The 13,105-nt window shown below is 64.6% G+C and overlaps 2 protein-coding genes across 2 annotated transcripts; one reads left to right on the top strand and one right to left on the bottom strand.

Moving 5' to 3' along the window:
* Nucleotides 1-1,869: 1,869 nt before the first annotated feature.
* Nucleotides 1,870-4,707, top strand: OAZ1 (ornithine decarboxylase antizyme 1). Its single transcript, XM_027582588.2, is given in 6 exon segments — nucleotides 1,870-2,105; nucleotides 3,173-3,230; nucleotides 3,232-3,318; nucleotides 3,604-3,776; nucleotides 3,941-4,026; nucleotides 4,142-4,707. Coding segments are annotated over 6 exon segments (684 nt in total). The 5' UTR covers nucleotides 1,870-1,959; the 3' UTR covers nucleotides 4,276-4,707.
* A 2,143-nt stretch (nucleotides 4,708-6,850) lies between these two features.
* On the bottom strand, nucleotides 6,851-9,745 carry PEAK3 (PEAK family member 3). Its single transcript, XM_027582578.2, has 3 exons — nucleotides 9,649-9,745; nucleotides 8,737-9,275; nucleotides 6,851-7,633 (listed from the first exon to the last, which is right to left on the bottom strand). The coding sequence occupies exons 1-3, from the start codon at nucleotides 9,728-9,730 to the stop codon at nucleotides 6,851-6,853; spliced, it is 1,404 nt and encodes a 467-aa protein (XP_027438379.1). The 5' UTR covers nucleotides 9,731-9,745.
* Between the last annotated feature and the right edge of the window lie 3,360 nt (nucleotides 9,746-13,105).

The following is a 13,105-nucleotide window of genomic DNA, read 5'->3' on the forward strand; positions in this document are numbered from 1 at the left end:
TTGGCCCAGAATCACTCATCTGCACAAAATGCTGGAAAGCCAACAAGAGGCAAAACCCCAAAAACAAACAAAACAAAACAAAACAAAAAACAAAAAAAAACCCCTGCCCAACCAGATTTCAAAACTCAGAGGCTCTTCCAGCCTCACAAGGACAGGGCCTATATTATAACAAAGACACCGATCCTACAAATATTGAGGACATGGCATCAGCGCCCCAGGGTGGGTGGGCTGGAAGGGGCCTCCGCAATGAAAGCCTGCACCTCTGCACGACAACTGAAAACAATTGGAAAGTTAATCTACTTGCTTTTCATTTTCACCACAGGCTGCAATTCTAAAGTCACGGATTAAATATTCTTTCCCAGGAAAATTCCTTGGTTGGTCCAACACATGCAGTTCTTAAGAGTTCTGGTTGAGTTTTCATAACGTGTGTATGGAAGCTGTAAATAAGACATTTTTACTTGGAATTATCGTATGAGAATAAACACTGCATTTCCCCCTGGAAGGGAATTAAGAGACACACAGGGATTCAGCGGACGTGCTTGGGAGAGTAAGCTCCGGCGGGTTTTGCAATCATTCAAGGTCTCTTTGAGGAAAGTTTGTGTCTCTAACCCAAATGGATACAGTAGATTGAAATAAACATGAGATGAAACGAGAGACGTGGATTGTGAAGACAAAAAAACATCCAGGAGTTTCTTCAATTCTACCTAACTCTCCCCAGCCTCTATTTGTGCCTAAAAAGTAAAAACCATGAAAGGAAGCACGACCTGCAAGGTCAGTGCACGATTCGGTCCACCGGGAAACGCTCCCAACCTTCTGGAGCGGGACTCCCGCCTGGACGGTCCGCGTTCTCCCGGGAGGGGTCTGCGTTGACCCGGGGAGGGGTCCGCGCTCACGGGGAGGTGTCTGCGTTCCCCCCGGGAGGGGTTCGCGTTCACCCAGGAGGAGTCTGCGTTCACCCGGGGAGGGGTCTCCGTTCACCGGGGAGGGGTCTCTGTTGACCCGGGAGGGGTCCGCGCTCACGGGGAGGTGTCTGCGTTCCCCCCGGGAGGGGTTCGCGTTCACCCAGGAGGAGTCTGCGTTCACCCGGGGAGGGGTCTCCGTTCACCGGGGAGGGGTCCGCGTTCACCGGGGAGGGGTCTCTGTTGACCCGGGAGGGGTCTGCGTTGACCCGGGGAGGGGTCCGGGCTCACCGGGGAGGGGTCTGCGTTGACCCGGGGAGGCTCTGAGTTTCCCTGGGAGCAGGAGGGTTGTTGACTAAGTACGGACGCGACACGCACGATTTCATTAAATCCGAGTATCTTCAGCACAGAAGGTTCTCTCCTTAACTGCGGCTGTTCTGAAACGCAAGACCGAACCCAGAAAACCACCGCTGGACCGACCCTTCCGAGGTTATCACCGAAAAGAATTCCGCCCCGTGGGGTGCGGGCTCTGGGACCCCTGCCCGCGAATATGGGGGCCTCTGTCGCCCCGAACCTCCCGGGAGAGGGGGCCCCGCTAAGGGCAGGGACCCTAGCGAGGGCGACAACGGCCACGGCGGAGACGGCACCACCGCCAGCCCCTCCAGGACCCGCAGAGCCGGGCGCCCCCGCCCCCGCCCCCAGGCCCGGCTGATGGGGGCGGGGCGCGCGCGCCGCGTTCGCGACGCCACCGCGCCCCGCCTCCCGCGTGCCCACAGAGAGACGACAGCGGTGGAGGAGGCGGGACCTGCGGCTGCCCCGCCCCCACCACTGACCGTCCGCCAATCAGGTGCCGAGAGGGGCGGGCGCGCCTGGAATTCTCGGGGGCCCCGCGGCCCCGCCCCCTCGCGCGGCCTCGTTCCAGGCGGCGTGGGGGCGTGGCCCGGGCGCGGCGCCTATAAAGGCCCGCGGCGGCGGCGGCGCCATTTTGCGAACGGCGAGCAGCGGCGGCGGCGCGGAGAAGCGCAGCGGAGGTTTTCTGGTTTCGGACCCCAGCGGCCGGATGGTGAAATCCTCCCTGCAGCGGATCCTCAACAGCCACTGCTTCGCCAGAGAGAAGGAGGGGGATAAACCCAGCACCGCCGTCCACGCCACCCGCACCATGCCGCTCCTCAGCCTGCACAGCCGCGGAGGCCGCAGCAGCGAGAGGTGAGCGCCCCGCCCCCGCCCGAAGCTTCCAGAAGCGCCGCCGCGCAGGCCCGTGGGGGAGCCGGCCGCGGGGCGCCACGGAGGTGGCGGGAGCGCGAGATCCGCCTTTCTGTCGCGGGCACAGTCGCGCTGGGGGCGGGGCGGGCGGCCACCCCTTCCGGCAGCGCTTCGGGGCCCCCGAGGGCCCGGCGAGGGGGCGGGCGCGGGGCGGGCGCGGCCGGCCGTCGTGGACCGCGGAGGGGGGGTGGGGTCGAGTGGGAGCGGCCGCCGGGCCCCCCGAGGACGCGCGGAGCTCAGGGCGCCACGTAGACGCGGCCGGGGCCGCCTCCGTCGGGGGCCCGGCGGCCGCTCCCTCCGCTGCACGGCCAGACGGGGGCGGTGGTGTCCGCCTCCCGGGGCCGGGGCTCCCCGACGACGCGCGCCTGCGGCAGGTGGCAGGGTCTCCGACGGCGCCCCCCGGGCTGGCTGTGGAGACGGGGGGCGCCCCGCGGACGCGGTCCCTAGGACGGGTGCCGCCGGGCCGCGGATGGGGCGGGGGGGGACCCAGCTGCGAGCCGTGCAAAATGGAGGCGACTTTGGGCCCTGTTTACACTGCGCAGCAAATGGCTGCTGGCGCTGCCGGGCGCGCCGATTGTGAAAACCTCCCTCGGGGCCGCGTCTGCCGCGATGACGCAACCGCGAGGCCCGCGGGGAGGGTGCGGGAGGGGCGCCGCCCGGGGCGCTGCCCGGGGCCGGGCTCGTCGGGAGGCCGCCGGCGGCCAGGAGGGGCCGGCGGGAGGGAGAAGGGGAAGTGCGCTCGGCCGGGGTGGAAAACGGGAAGTCGGCGGAGGCCTGGGAGGGCTCGGCTTGGGCCCGGCCCGGGGCCTGGTGCAGGATGGCTCGGCGGGGCAGGGAAGCCCGGGGCCCCCGAGCGCCGAGCGCTGGCCCGCTGCCCTGACAGGCGGAAGTGGCCGCGGCGCGCAGTGTAAACACGAGCCTGGCTGAGGGCGGCGACGGGGAGGGCGCTGGCCTGCTGCTGGGCTTTGGGGGGCTCCTCGCAGTCGGGCTGAGCGCCCCTGTTTTTCCAGTTCCAGGGTCTCTCCTGACTGCTGTAGTAACCTGGGTCCAGGGCCTCGGTGGTGCTCCTGATGTCCCTCACCCACCCCTGAAGATCCCAGGTGGGCGAGGGAATAGTCAGAGGGATCACAATCTTTCAGCTAATTTATTTTACTCTGTAAGTACCCCATCCTGCTGGCTCCCATGGGGGCGGGGGGCGGCGGGGGAAGCACACCTGTAGGCACCTGCTTCTCAGCTCCACCGCGTGGTTTATTAACCTTCGGGGAACCAGCACAGGTGCCCCCTGGGGTCTGGGCCCAGCATTGGGCCGGGGGGGGGGGGGTGGTCATTTTGGTGGCCTCTGGGTTTTGCCAAGTGTTGACTGTGGTGAGGAAGCCCGCGGGGCGGCGGCCGTGAGCGGCGGCTGGTGTCTGAGTGCGGACAGAGCGCTCTCCCTCTGCAGGATAATCGGCTGAATGTAACAGAGGAACTAACGTCTAACAGCAAGACGAGGATTCTGAACGTCCAGACCAGGCTCACGGGTTCCAGACACATTAGCTGGAGAGCGGTGCTGAGCGGCTGCAGCCTGTACATCGAGATCCCTGGGGGCGCTCTGCCCGAGGGGAGCAAGGACAGGTGAGGGGCTGGGCCCTCCGCGGGTCGGGGTGCCGGGGCCAGCAGTCTTCGGGGGGGGGGGTGCGGGTCTGTGGCCGTGGTCGCCGGGTGCTTCTGGGCCCTGAGGGGGGGGGTGCCCCCGGAAGTGAGGCCTGCGGCTGGCGGGGCTGATGGCGGCCCTTCAGCTTTGCAGTGCTTCTTGAGTTCGCGGAGGAGCAGCTGCACGCCGCCCACGTCTTCATTTGCTTCCACAAGAACCGCGACGACAGAGGTAGGGGACTCGTGGCGCGTTCCCTGGGTGGTGGAGCCGCGGGGCGCCCGGGGCCCTGCTCACCTGCCCACGCCGCCGAGCCCCGGCAGCAGCTCTGACTCCGTTTCCCCCGCAGCCGCCTTGCTCCGGACCTTCAGCTTTTTGGGCTTTGAGATTGTGAGACCGGGGCATCCCCTTGTCCCCAAGAGACCTGACGCTTGCTTCATGGCCTACACGTTTGAGAGAGAGTCTGCGGGTGAGGAGGAGTAGGGGCGGTGCCGCCTGCGTCCCGCGTGCTTGGCTGCCGCTGGAGCCCTGGATCGCAGTCCCGTCGCGTGTGTTGCGCTCAGTGCGGGTGGTGGGAGCGACTGCTGTGCGGGGTGCAGACGTCAGGCCTGCTCCTCTGCTGGGTTTGTCCGCATGTTGTAATTGTGCAAATAAACGCTCACTCCAAATTAGCGGTATATTTCTTGAAGTTTAATATTGTGTTTGTGATACTGAAGTATTTGCTTTAATTCTAAATAAAAGTTTATATTTTACTTTTTTATTGCTGGTTTAAGATGATTCCGATTGTTCCTGTATTTGGAGGAGGAGTTTCTTATTTGAAGGCTCTTGGAAATCGTAGGTCTCTTATCTTGGATAGGTGTTAATCTACCCTTCTAGTGCTCTGAAAAATCTGAATAAAAGTGATGACACCTCCAAGACCTGTGTTGGCTCAGTGGTATTCCCTCGGCCACTGTCCCCAGCCTGCCACCCTGGGACTGGAGGGCTTGGGGCAGGGGGTGTGCACCTGCCCTGAGCTGTGTGACCCCTTTCTGCGGGGGGGAACCGCCTCACCTCTCCGGCCACGGCCCCGCGCCTGTGGGATCTGATGCAGGGCCAGCCTCCGGGGCTCCGGGTGCCTCTCTAGGTCCTTACAGCAGCCCCGGGAGGCTCTGGGGGGCAGGCTGCCGCCCCTGCCCCGGCCCGGCGCCCTTCTCTGGGGTGGCCACGGCTGCCGGCTGGCTGAGTTCCTGCTGGCCCTGAACAGTTTCACCTCTGCCTCCTGCCCTTGTGTGGGGTGTGGCCAGGGCAACCTGGGACTTGAGGTGCTGAGGTGTGCGGGTGTCTGAACTTGGGCCCCCACTTCAGCAGCTGTGTGGACCCCGTGGACACCAGTAGCCCCTGGGGAGGGCCTTGCAGGGCTGTGCTGGGACAGGAGCGTTCCGGCCGCAGGGGTCACAGCAGGGAAGCGGGCCGGGCGGCTGGAAGGTCGGCCGGGAGGGGGCTGGTTATGGTTCGGGAGGACTGCAGCGCCACCTGCTGGCGGCATCTGGGAGCACGGCCCCAGAGATAACATCCAGGCCTCAGCTGAGAGGCTGGAAAAGGGGGCATTTTTATGGAACAGGAAAGGTACTTGCAGGGATTGGAGTATATCTGGGGCTGGGGTAGGATGTCCAGTTACCTGAGGATGGAGCTGGTCTTCAGAGTTCTGAAGGGACAGTTGGACAACACTCCAGTCTGGGGGGAGTGTAAGGGTGGACAAAGGGCTTTGGAGTTGGGGTATTGAAGGATGAATAGGAGTCTGAAGCAGACGAGTAGAGAGGGGAGAGTGATCCAGGGCAAGAAATAACCTGGGCAAGTTCTGGAGGTCAGAAAGCTCCGCGGGTAGGCAATGTGGCAGGAGGGGTTGGCCGGAGAGAGCTTGTGGAGGCTTTGGAGGAGCCCCACTCTATTCTGAGGGTACTGAGGAGCCATGGGAGAGGTTTGAGCAGGAGAGGAACCTGGTCGTACCTGAGGGAGCCATGGTGGGGGAGGGGAAGTGAGGGGGCATGACTGGAGGCCCCAGAGGTAAGGGCAGTGGGGCCGCTCAGGGCTTGTGTGTCCCATTTTTCAGAGGCGTAAACTGAGACTGTTTTCTCCCCCAGCCTCCCTGATGAGTCTTCCTTGCCAGTTGATTCCATCATCCTGTGAGATTAAACACCTACTGTGTGTTAAGCCTGGCTTCTGCCCTCAGGGAACTCAGCCTGGTGGATGAAGTGGTCAGGTGGCGGGTCGTGAGAGAAATACTTGCAGCTGGTGAGCAGTGCTCTGGGGGGAGGCACGGGGAGGGGCGACAGGGGGCCCAGGAGGGGCACCTTTATCTGCTCAGAGGAGGTGAGATTCGGACAGTCTGGCAAGGGAACGGCCCACGCAGGAGCGTGGCAGCTGGACAGAATTGCCTTTCACAGAGGAGAGCGCGCAGGCCACGCTGGGTGGAGGGCACGGGGACACCATGAGGACGCCCGGGCGGGTGAGCTCAGGCTCGCAGGCAGGCTGCGCTGGGTGGGCTGGCTGTCCCAGGTTCTAGGAGCTTCCCCTCCCCCTGGAGACCCCAAGCAGGTCTAGACGAGGACGTTCACACAGTCCCTGGCCATCCGCAGCACAAGGGGGTGCTCCAGGGCCAGAGATGGAGGACAGTGTCCACCTTCTCACCGAGACCGCGACCCTCAGACTCCAGCACTAGAAGGGCAGCCTCCCTTCTGCTGGGAGGTGGGGGGAGGGGCCCCACACTCACACAGACCTTGGCCCAAAGGGAGGGCCCACACCTGGAAGAGGGCGGGGCCATCCTGGCCTCAGAAAGCCTCAGGAGGCGCTGGCCACTGGCCCCCAGCCCCCGGCCTTCCTGGGAAGGACTTGGGCCTAAGTCCCCGGAGTAGAAGGGGGGTGCATTGGAGAGGAGGTGTCCACAGCCCCACACTCTCCCCCGGCCTTCTGGCCCTTTCTGGAAGAGGGTGTCCCCACCATCATGGAGGCAATCTCTGCGGGCCTTCTGGCCCCAGGTCTGGGGAGGGTTCCTACCTCTCGGCGAGGCCCTTGGGAGGCGTCAGTCCCACAGCAGTGCCAGGGCGTGGCCCAGGGAGGCCTCCGTGGCCCCAGCCAGGTATTCACAGCACAGCCAGTCCTCCAGGCCCGGCACCACCCCGGCCGCGGCCCGCTCGGCCAGGTGTAGGACGAGCAGCGCGCGGCCCACCTGCAGCCAGGGCCCTAGTGGGGCTCCCTGGCGGTGCAGCTCAGGCCCAGGCCCCCAGAGCAGCGTCTGCAGCGCCGCCCGCGTCTGGGCCGCCGAGGGCCGCGAGCGGGCCAGCTGGGCCGCCAGAGTTTCCAGGCCAGCGGCCAAGGGCGTGGCTGAGGGCGCAGCAGGGCCGAGTAGGACGCGGAGCAGGCGGCTCAGCTGCTGCGCGTGGGCGCCGCGGGGTCCCAGGGGCCGTGGGTGGACGCGGCCAAAGTCGGCCAGCAGCAGGCGTGGGGGCCCGGTCGCCGCACAGCCCCGAGGTGCCGCCAGCAGCAGGTTCTCCGGCCGGAGCTCCACCAGGACCGCGCCCTGCGCCTCCAGGTGCTCCAGGGCTGAACTCAGCTGTAGCAGCAGCAGGGCCACCACCCAGGGGAACTCCGCGGGCCGCGGCCTCCTGCCCACCTCTGACAGCCACTGGGTCACCGTGCGCTCGGGCACCTCAGCCACCAGCACCACAGGGCCTCTCCAGGTCACGTTGGGCAGCGTGCCCTCGGGCACCAGGCCGCACAGCCCCTGCAGGTTGAAGTGTGGGGCCAGCGAGGCCTGCAGCTCCAGGCCCCACGGGTGGGGCTCCTCAGCTCCCGGCTTGGGCACCTGAGGGGCAAAGGGGGGCCGTCAGGGCCCTGACCGCAGAAGCCTTCCCGCCTGCCCCCCCGGCGGTTTGGGAGGGGGGAGCGGGCCAACCGGCCCCCAGAAGCAGGAGTTACATGTTAACTGGGATGTGTGTCGCCAGCATGATTTTAGGGAAAGCTCCGCTAAGGACCCTGGTGTTTAGGGGTCAAACTGCAGCCTTCCAGAGGCACGAGGAAAGGGCCAGCACAGGTGCCAAGGCCGGGACTCAGGCCATGGTATCATTAAACGTTTCCAGGAGCCGCATTCTAAACATGGTAAGAAACGTGAACATAAATCCCATACGCTGTTTTATTTGACCTGATATATCCAAAATGTTATCACGCAACAGTCGTGAACGTCAAAGCCACTAATGAGGTGTTTTGCATTATGGTTAATTTTTGATCCTGAGTCTTGGAGATCTGGTGCATGGCGGACACTCCATGGGGACCAGCCCCGGTCCAGGGGGCTCAGACGTCCCACTGGCCAACGGCCGCTGTACCGGACCACAAAGCTCTTTTGAGGTGGGGGGAGCACCAGCTCTGGGAACTACATTAGAATCACATGGGGTGGGGGGTGTTTTAAAAACTACACCCCGGGGCCTCAGGCACACACAAAAGGTGATGTGTCTGACGCGGGGTGGCTTACCAGGGATTTTTTTTTTTTTCTGAGTGGCGCATAAAAACGGAAGGATCTTATGACAAATGTGGTGATAGTTGCGTGAAGATTCGGTGGGTAAGGGCGTCTTGGGGTCCCTAGAACGGAACAGCTTAGGGCACCCAGAAACACTCCAGACGTTTTGATGGTGACTGATTATTATCATTAACGTGGCTGGCGAACTCAGCGGCTTTCGCTGGAGACTGGGTTAAAATGCAGACTCCTGGGCTCCCGGGGGGTGGGGGGGTTAAGACTCCCAGGTGATTTGCATGCCCGTGGCCCCACACCTGAGAAACGGGGTTCCCAGGGCTGACTGTGTTAGTGCACGTTGGGTGCAGAGTAAGTGGGGAGCCCAAGCTGTACGCATTCTGGCTTACGCCCGAGATGGGACATTGGGGAAAGTTCCAAGGGGGGGGCGGTGGCAGGCTCACCTTGGCAGCAAGCATGTGCCACGTCTCGCCGCCCACCCGCACCAGGCGGTAGTAGAGGGCGTCTCCGCTCTCCACGCACGGCGAGCTGTCCAGGAGGCGGAAGCCGTGGCCGGGCTGGCAGGGGCCCGGGTGGCCCCCCAGCAGCCGGGCCTGGAGCCGGGCATGCACGGTGTGGAGCCCCTCCAGCTGCCGGGCCTCCAGCATGGTGTGCATGGCCTCGGGGGGATGCAGGTCGTGCCAGGCGAGGCCCAGCGGGCTGTTGAGCAAGTGGAAGTCCGGTTCCACAGGCGGACGGGAGGCCCAAGGTCGGTCGTTGCCTGCCTGGCTCTCGTCCACACTGTGGGACCCCAGAAAGGGTCTCCGAGGCTGCCCTGCGGGAGCAGGGCTGGAGCCGCGGGCCCTGTGGGTGGGCAGGGACTGGGTCCTGGCCAGGGTCTTCTTGGGCAGGGGTGGGGGCATGGGCTCTGAGTCAGGCGGGGGGCGCCCGGATGTCCGGGGGTGGCAGGCCTTGGAGGGCAGCAGCTGGGCGCGGACCTCACCTGAGGGGGGGCGAGTGGGGAAAGGCGTGAGGACATGCAGCGGTCAGGCCCCTCGGCCACCACTGCCCCATCTGCAGAATGAGAATGGCCCCGTGGGGTATGGGTGCCATCCCCAGTTTACGGAGGAGGGACGCATCGGTGGCAGAGAGGTGTCCAGCCCACGCCAGGTGACCCCGTGTCCCTGCGTGGCTCTGGCCAAATGACCCCACCCCCATGTTCACAAGCTGATGATTCCAGCTTTTTTCCTTTCTCAGCAGAGTTTTATGGAGGACCACGAACTGGTCGCTGTAAGCAAGCTAAGCTGCCCTCAGGCAGAGGGAGCCTCAGCCCTTCAGCTCAGCCGCCCGCCCCTGCCGGCCCCCGGGGGGCTCACCGAGGTTGCTGTAGGTGGGCTGAGTCGGCCAGGTGGGGGCGTCAGGCCCAGAGGTCTCACTGGGTGGCTCAGGGCCGCTCATGCTGCAGGGGGGAGGTCAGAGTTGGGGGCACGCGGGGGTGGGCACGCGCGGGGCGCTGGTGGTGTGCGTGGGGGGTGCGGGGAGCTAGGCGAGAGTGGGGGCAGTCTCGGTCTTCTTGCCCGGCTTGACCTGCTGGTGGCCCTGGGACAGTGTGTCGCCCTCTCTGGGCTCCTCTCCTCATGGGTGAGGCAGGAACATCACTCCTCAACTTTCCAGGATAGTGGGAAGGACCCTGTGCTTTTGTGACATGGACTGAATAGAATGTCCAGCTGTGAGGGTGGGCCGGGGTGGGGGGTCAGCTGGGGGCCGACGACAGCCCCCAGGGACCCGTGCAGGGTGGGGGGGGGCTCCTTCCCAGAGCTCGGCAGCCTGGCCCCCGGCCCCACCCAGACCCCCCCTTCACTCCAACCTCTGCGAGGCGCTGCTTCTGCCCGCCCCCCGCCCCACCACACCCCTCCGGGAGCCCCTACCTGCAGGACTGGAGTGACCGGGGGCGGCGGCAGCCTTGGGGTGAAACTCCGGGGCACTGCCGCCCCTGGCCCGCTAGGCTGACCTGTGGCCTGCGGCCACCCGGAAGTGCCGCGCAACTGTCAGACCGCAGGGGAGGGGGTGCTCTGTGCATCACTTCCCCAGGCCAGGCTTCCCGCCTGCCCGCAAAGGACGCCTCCCTCAAAGATGGGAAGGGCATTCCAGGCAGAGGGCGGGGCCTGGGCCAAGACGGGGGGGGGGGGGGGCGGGGGGGGGCAGGGGCGATGGTCCCAGAGCTCGCACGAGGGGGCGGCGAGGGCAGGGGGCCCCAGCCACCGGGCACAGAGAAATGGCCCCAGGTGGCTCTTTCCTCTGTGGCTTTCGCTTCCCCTTCTGTGGGGTTGGCTGAGAAGCCCCCAGCGCCCCCTGCCCGCTGCCCGCCCAGCCAGGGACCCCGGGCGGGGCCTCAGGAGCAAGCGCCCGCCTGAGCTCTGGGACGGTTGGTCTACGATTGCCACACGTGGAAAAGCAAAAAAGGTGAAATCCAGGGGACCAGATGCTGAAACTGCAGCTGTGTTTGGGCTGGAGGCTTGCCCGGCCGGGCCGCGGGCGTGAAGGGCGCCCCAGCTCCGAATGCAGCTTCTCCCCCACGTGAAGGGAAAACCACGGCATCCCACGCGGGCAAGGTTGCAACGGCCTCTTCGCATTGTGGTTGGAGAGTATTTGGGGCTGGATTTCTCTCCCTGCCGCTGCCGTTTCCCTCCGGGGCAGTGAGCCCAGAGAGGGTAGGGAATCCTTGTGGGGTCGTTCGGCCGGGCGGGGCACAGTGATAGGTCCCTGGGGCCATTGCTGGGTGCCCCACCCTACCCAAGGCCCCTGGTGCGGGGAAGCAGGTTAAGCCACTTGGTGAACATCTTCCACACGGGTCCCCTGCCACATTTGGGGAAAAATGGACCGGCTGAGCTCAAGGCAATTGCAGCGTGAGGTTCTGTAACTTGACCCTACATTTTCCCTTCTCCCCACACTCAGCTTCCTGAACCGACAGGATTGACCCTCTCCGTCTGTCATCGGTGGGGTGCCCTGTGAACCTCACGACGGGAGGGTGTGGGCTCCAAGACGAGCCCAGGGGACGGATTCCACAAATCCGGGGCCGTCCCTGGTGGGACCAGACGCGCCCCCTGGCTGCCCACACCCTTCTGAGCACCAGCCTTGCTCCGCCCGTCATGAGACCACGGGGCCCCCCGGTGAGCTCCCGGCTCCGACCCGCGACTGGGGCGCAGCTTGCCAGGCACCCACCTCAGGCACAGAATGTTAAGATGTGGCCAAAAAAACCGCACTCCGTGATCGAGATAAAGAACATTTCCACGTGAGACTTAAGAAACCTAGTTGGCTTCCCAGGGCCGTGGGCCGCCCAGCTGTTTAGGGAAATGATGTTTTATTAGAAACAGGGCCAGCCAGGGTCTTGCCGGGGCAGATCCTATTTTTATTTAAGAGATGGATTATTGTTCATTGTGGATCTGGGACATGAATTCATTTTGTTTGTGGGATGTTGATTTTGATGACTGAGTTCTGGGCTTCCCCTTCAATTTTTTTTTTAAAGATTTATTTATTTGAGAGAGAGAGAGAATGAGAGAGAGATAGAGAGCACAAGAGGGAAGAGGGTCGGAGGGAGACGCAGACTCCCCGCCGAGCAGGGAGCCCGATGCGGGACTCGATCCCGGGACTCCAGGATCATGACCTGAGCCGAAGGCCGTCGCTCAACCAACTGAGCCACCCAGGCGCCCTTCCCCTTCCAATTTTGTGCCTGAGGGGAGGGCCTCACTCGCCCCAGCCTGGGCCCCGCCCTGCCATGGCAGCAACGTGGCCAAGCGGGGGTGGGGGCGTTGGGGGTGAGCAGACGGGCCGGGCTGGGACCTGGGGTGACATCTCCAGGGACTTTCGCACCTGGGATGGGGCGGGGTGGCTGTGGGGGTGGGGCTTGCCCGGGGATCCCTTGCTTGCCTCAGGCTGGCCTCTCCTGGGAGTGCTCCCAGAGGCCTTTGCAGGAGAGGAGAGCAGAGTGCCCAGCACCCCGCCGAGCCCCATTGGACAGGCCTCCCCTGGGGCTCAGGAGTGAGGACCACTTGCCTTGGCTCACCGCCATCCACATGGGAGTCGCCCCGGGCCTGCCCCTCCCGGCCACTCCGCCTTGGGGTCAGCCTCTGCGCGTCCTGCTGGGCCGGGGTGCTCGCGGATTCCACACGACACTGGCCTTCCTGAGAAAAATGCCCCCGTCTTGGTGGTGGGCAGAGTTATGGCCCCCAAAGGTGTCCATGTCCAGGACCTATGAACCTGTTACGTGGGGGAAACTGAGGCTGCTAACGAGATAAGGTGAGGGTGACCCTGGGTTCCCGGGGGGCCTGGCGTCCTCACGAGGTCCTCACGAGGGGGAGGCAGAGGGTGGGAGTCCCAGAGACGGGCAGACCCCGCGCGGCTGGCGGTGAGGATGGAGGGGGGCCGCGGGCCAGGAAGAGGCCGGAGCCGGGTCTCCCTGGGGGCCCCGGGGGGGACCAGCCCTGCTGACCCATTTTAGACTTTTGAGCTCCAGAACTGTCAACTAATAAATCTCAGTTTCGTCACGGGGCGTTCCTGTGCACGGCTCGGGGTCTCCCGGGGGTGGGGGGCACTGCCTGGAAGGGCCTGGAAGAGACAGTCTGTGCCGGGAAGATGGGGCTCAGAGACGCGAGGTGTGAGGGTCCCACTGGAGGAAGCTCCATCTGGGAGGGGAAATCAAGGCAGGGATAGTCAGCGCCCCCCTCCCAGGCCCAGGCGTGCTGTCCTGTGTTCTGGGGGGACCCCACAGACACCCTGTGAGCGGCCCCTCCTTGGTTTGGGTCCCCGTTCAGCTGGGCCTTGGAAGGAGGACCC

This window comes from Zalophus californianus, chromosome 1 (genome assembly GCF_009762305.2).
Source record: "Zalophus californianus isolate mZalCal1 chromosome 1, mZalCal1.pri.v2, whole genome shotgun sequence".
Taxonomy (NCBI): Eukaryota; Metazoa; Chordata; class Mammalia; order Carnivora; family Otariidae; genus Zalophus; species Zalophus californianus.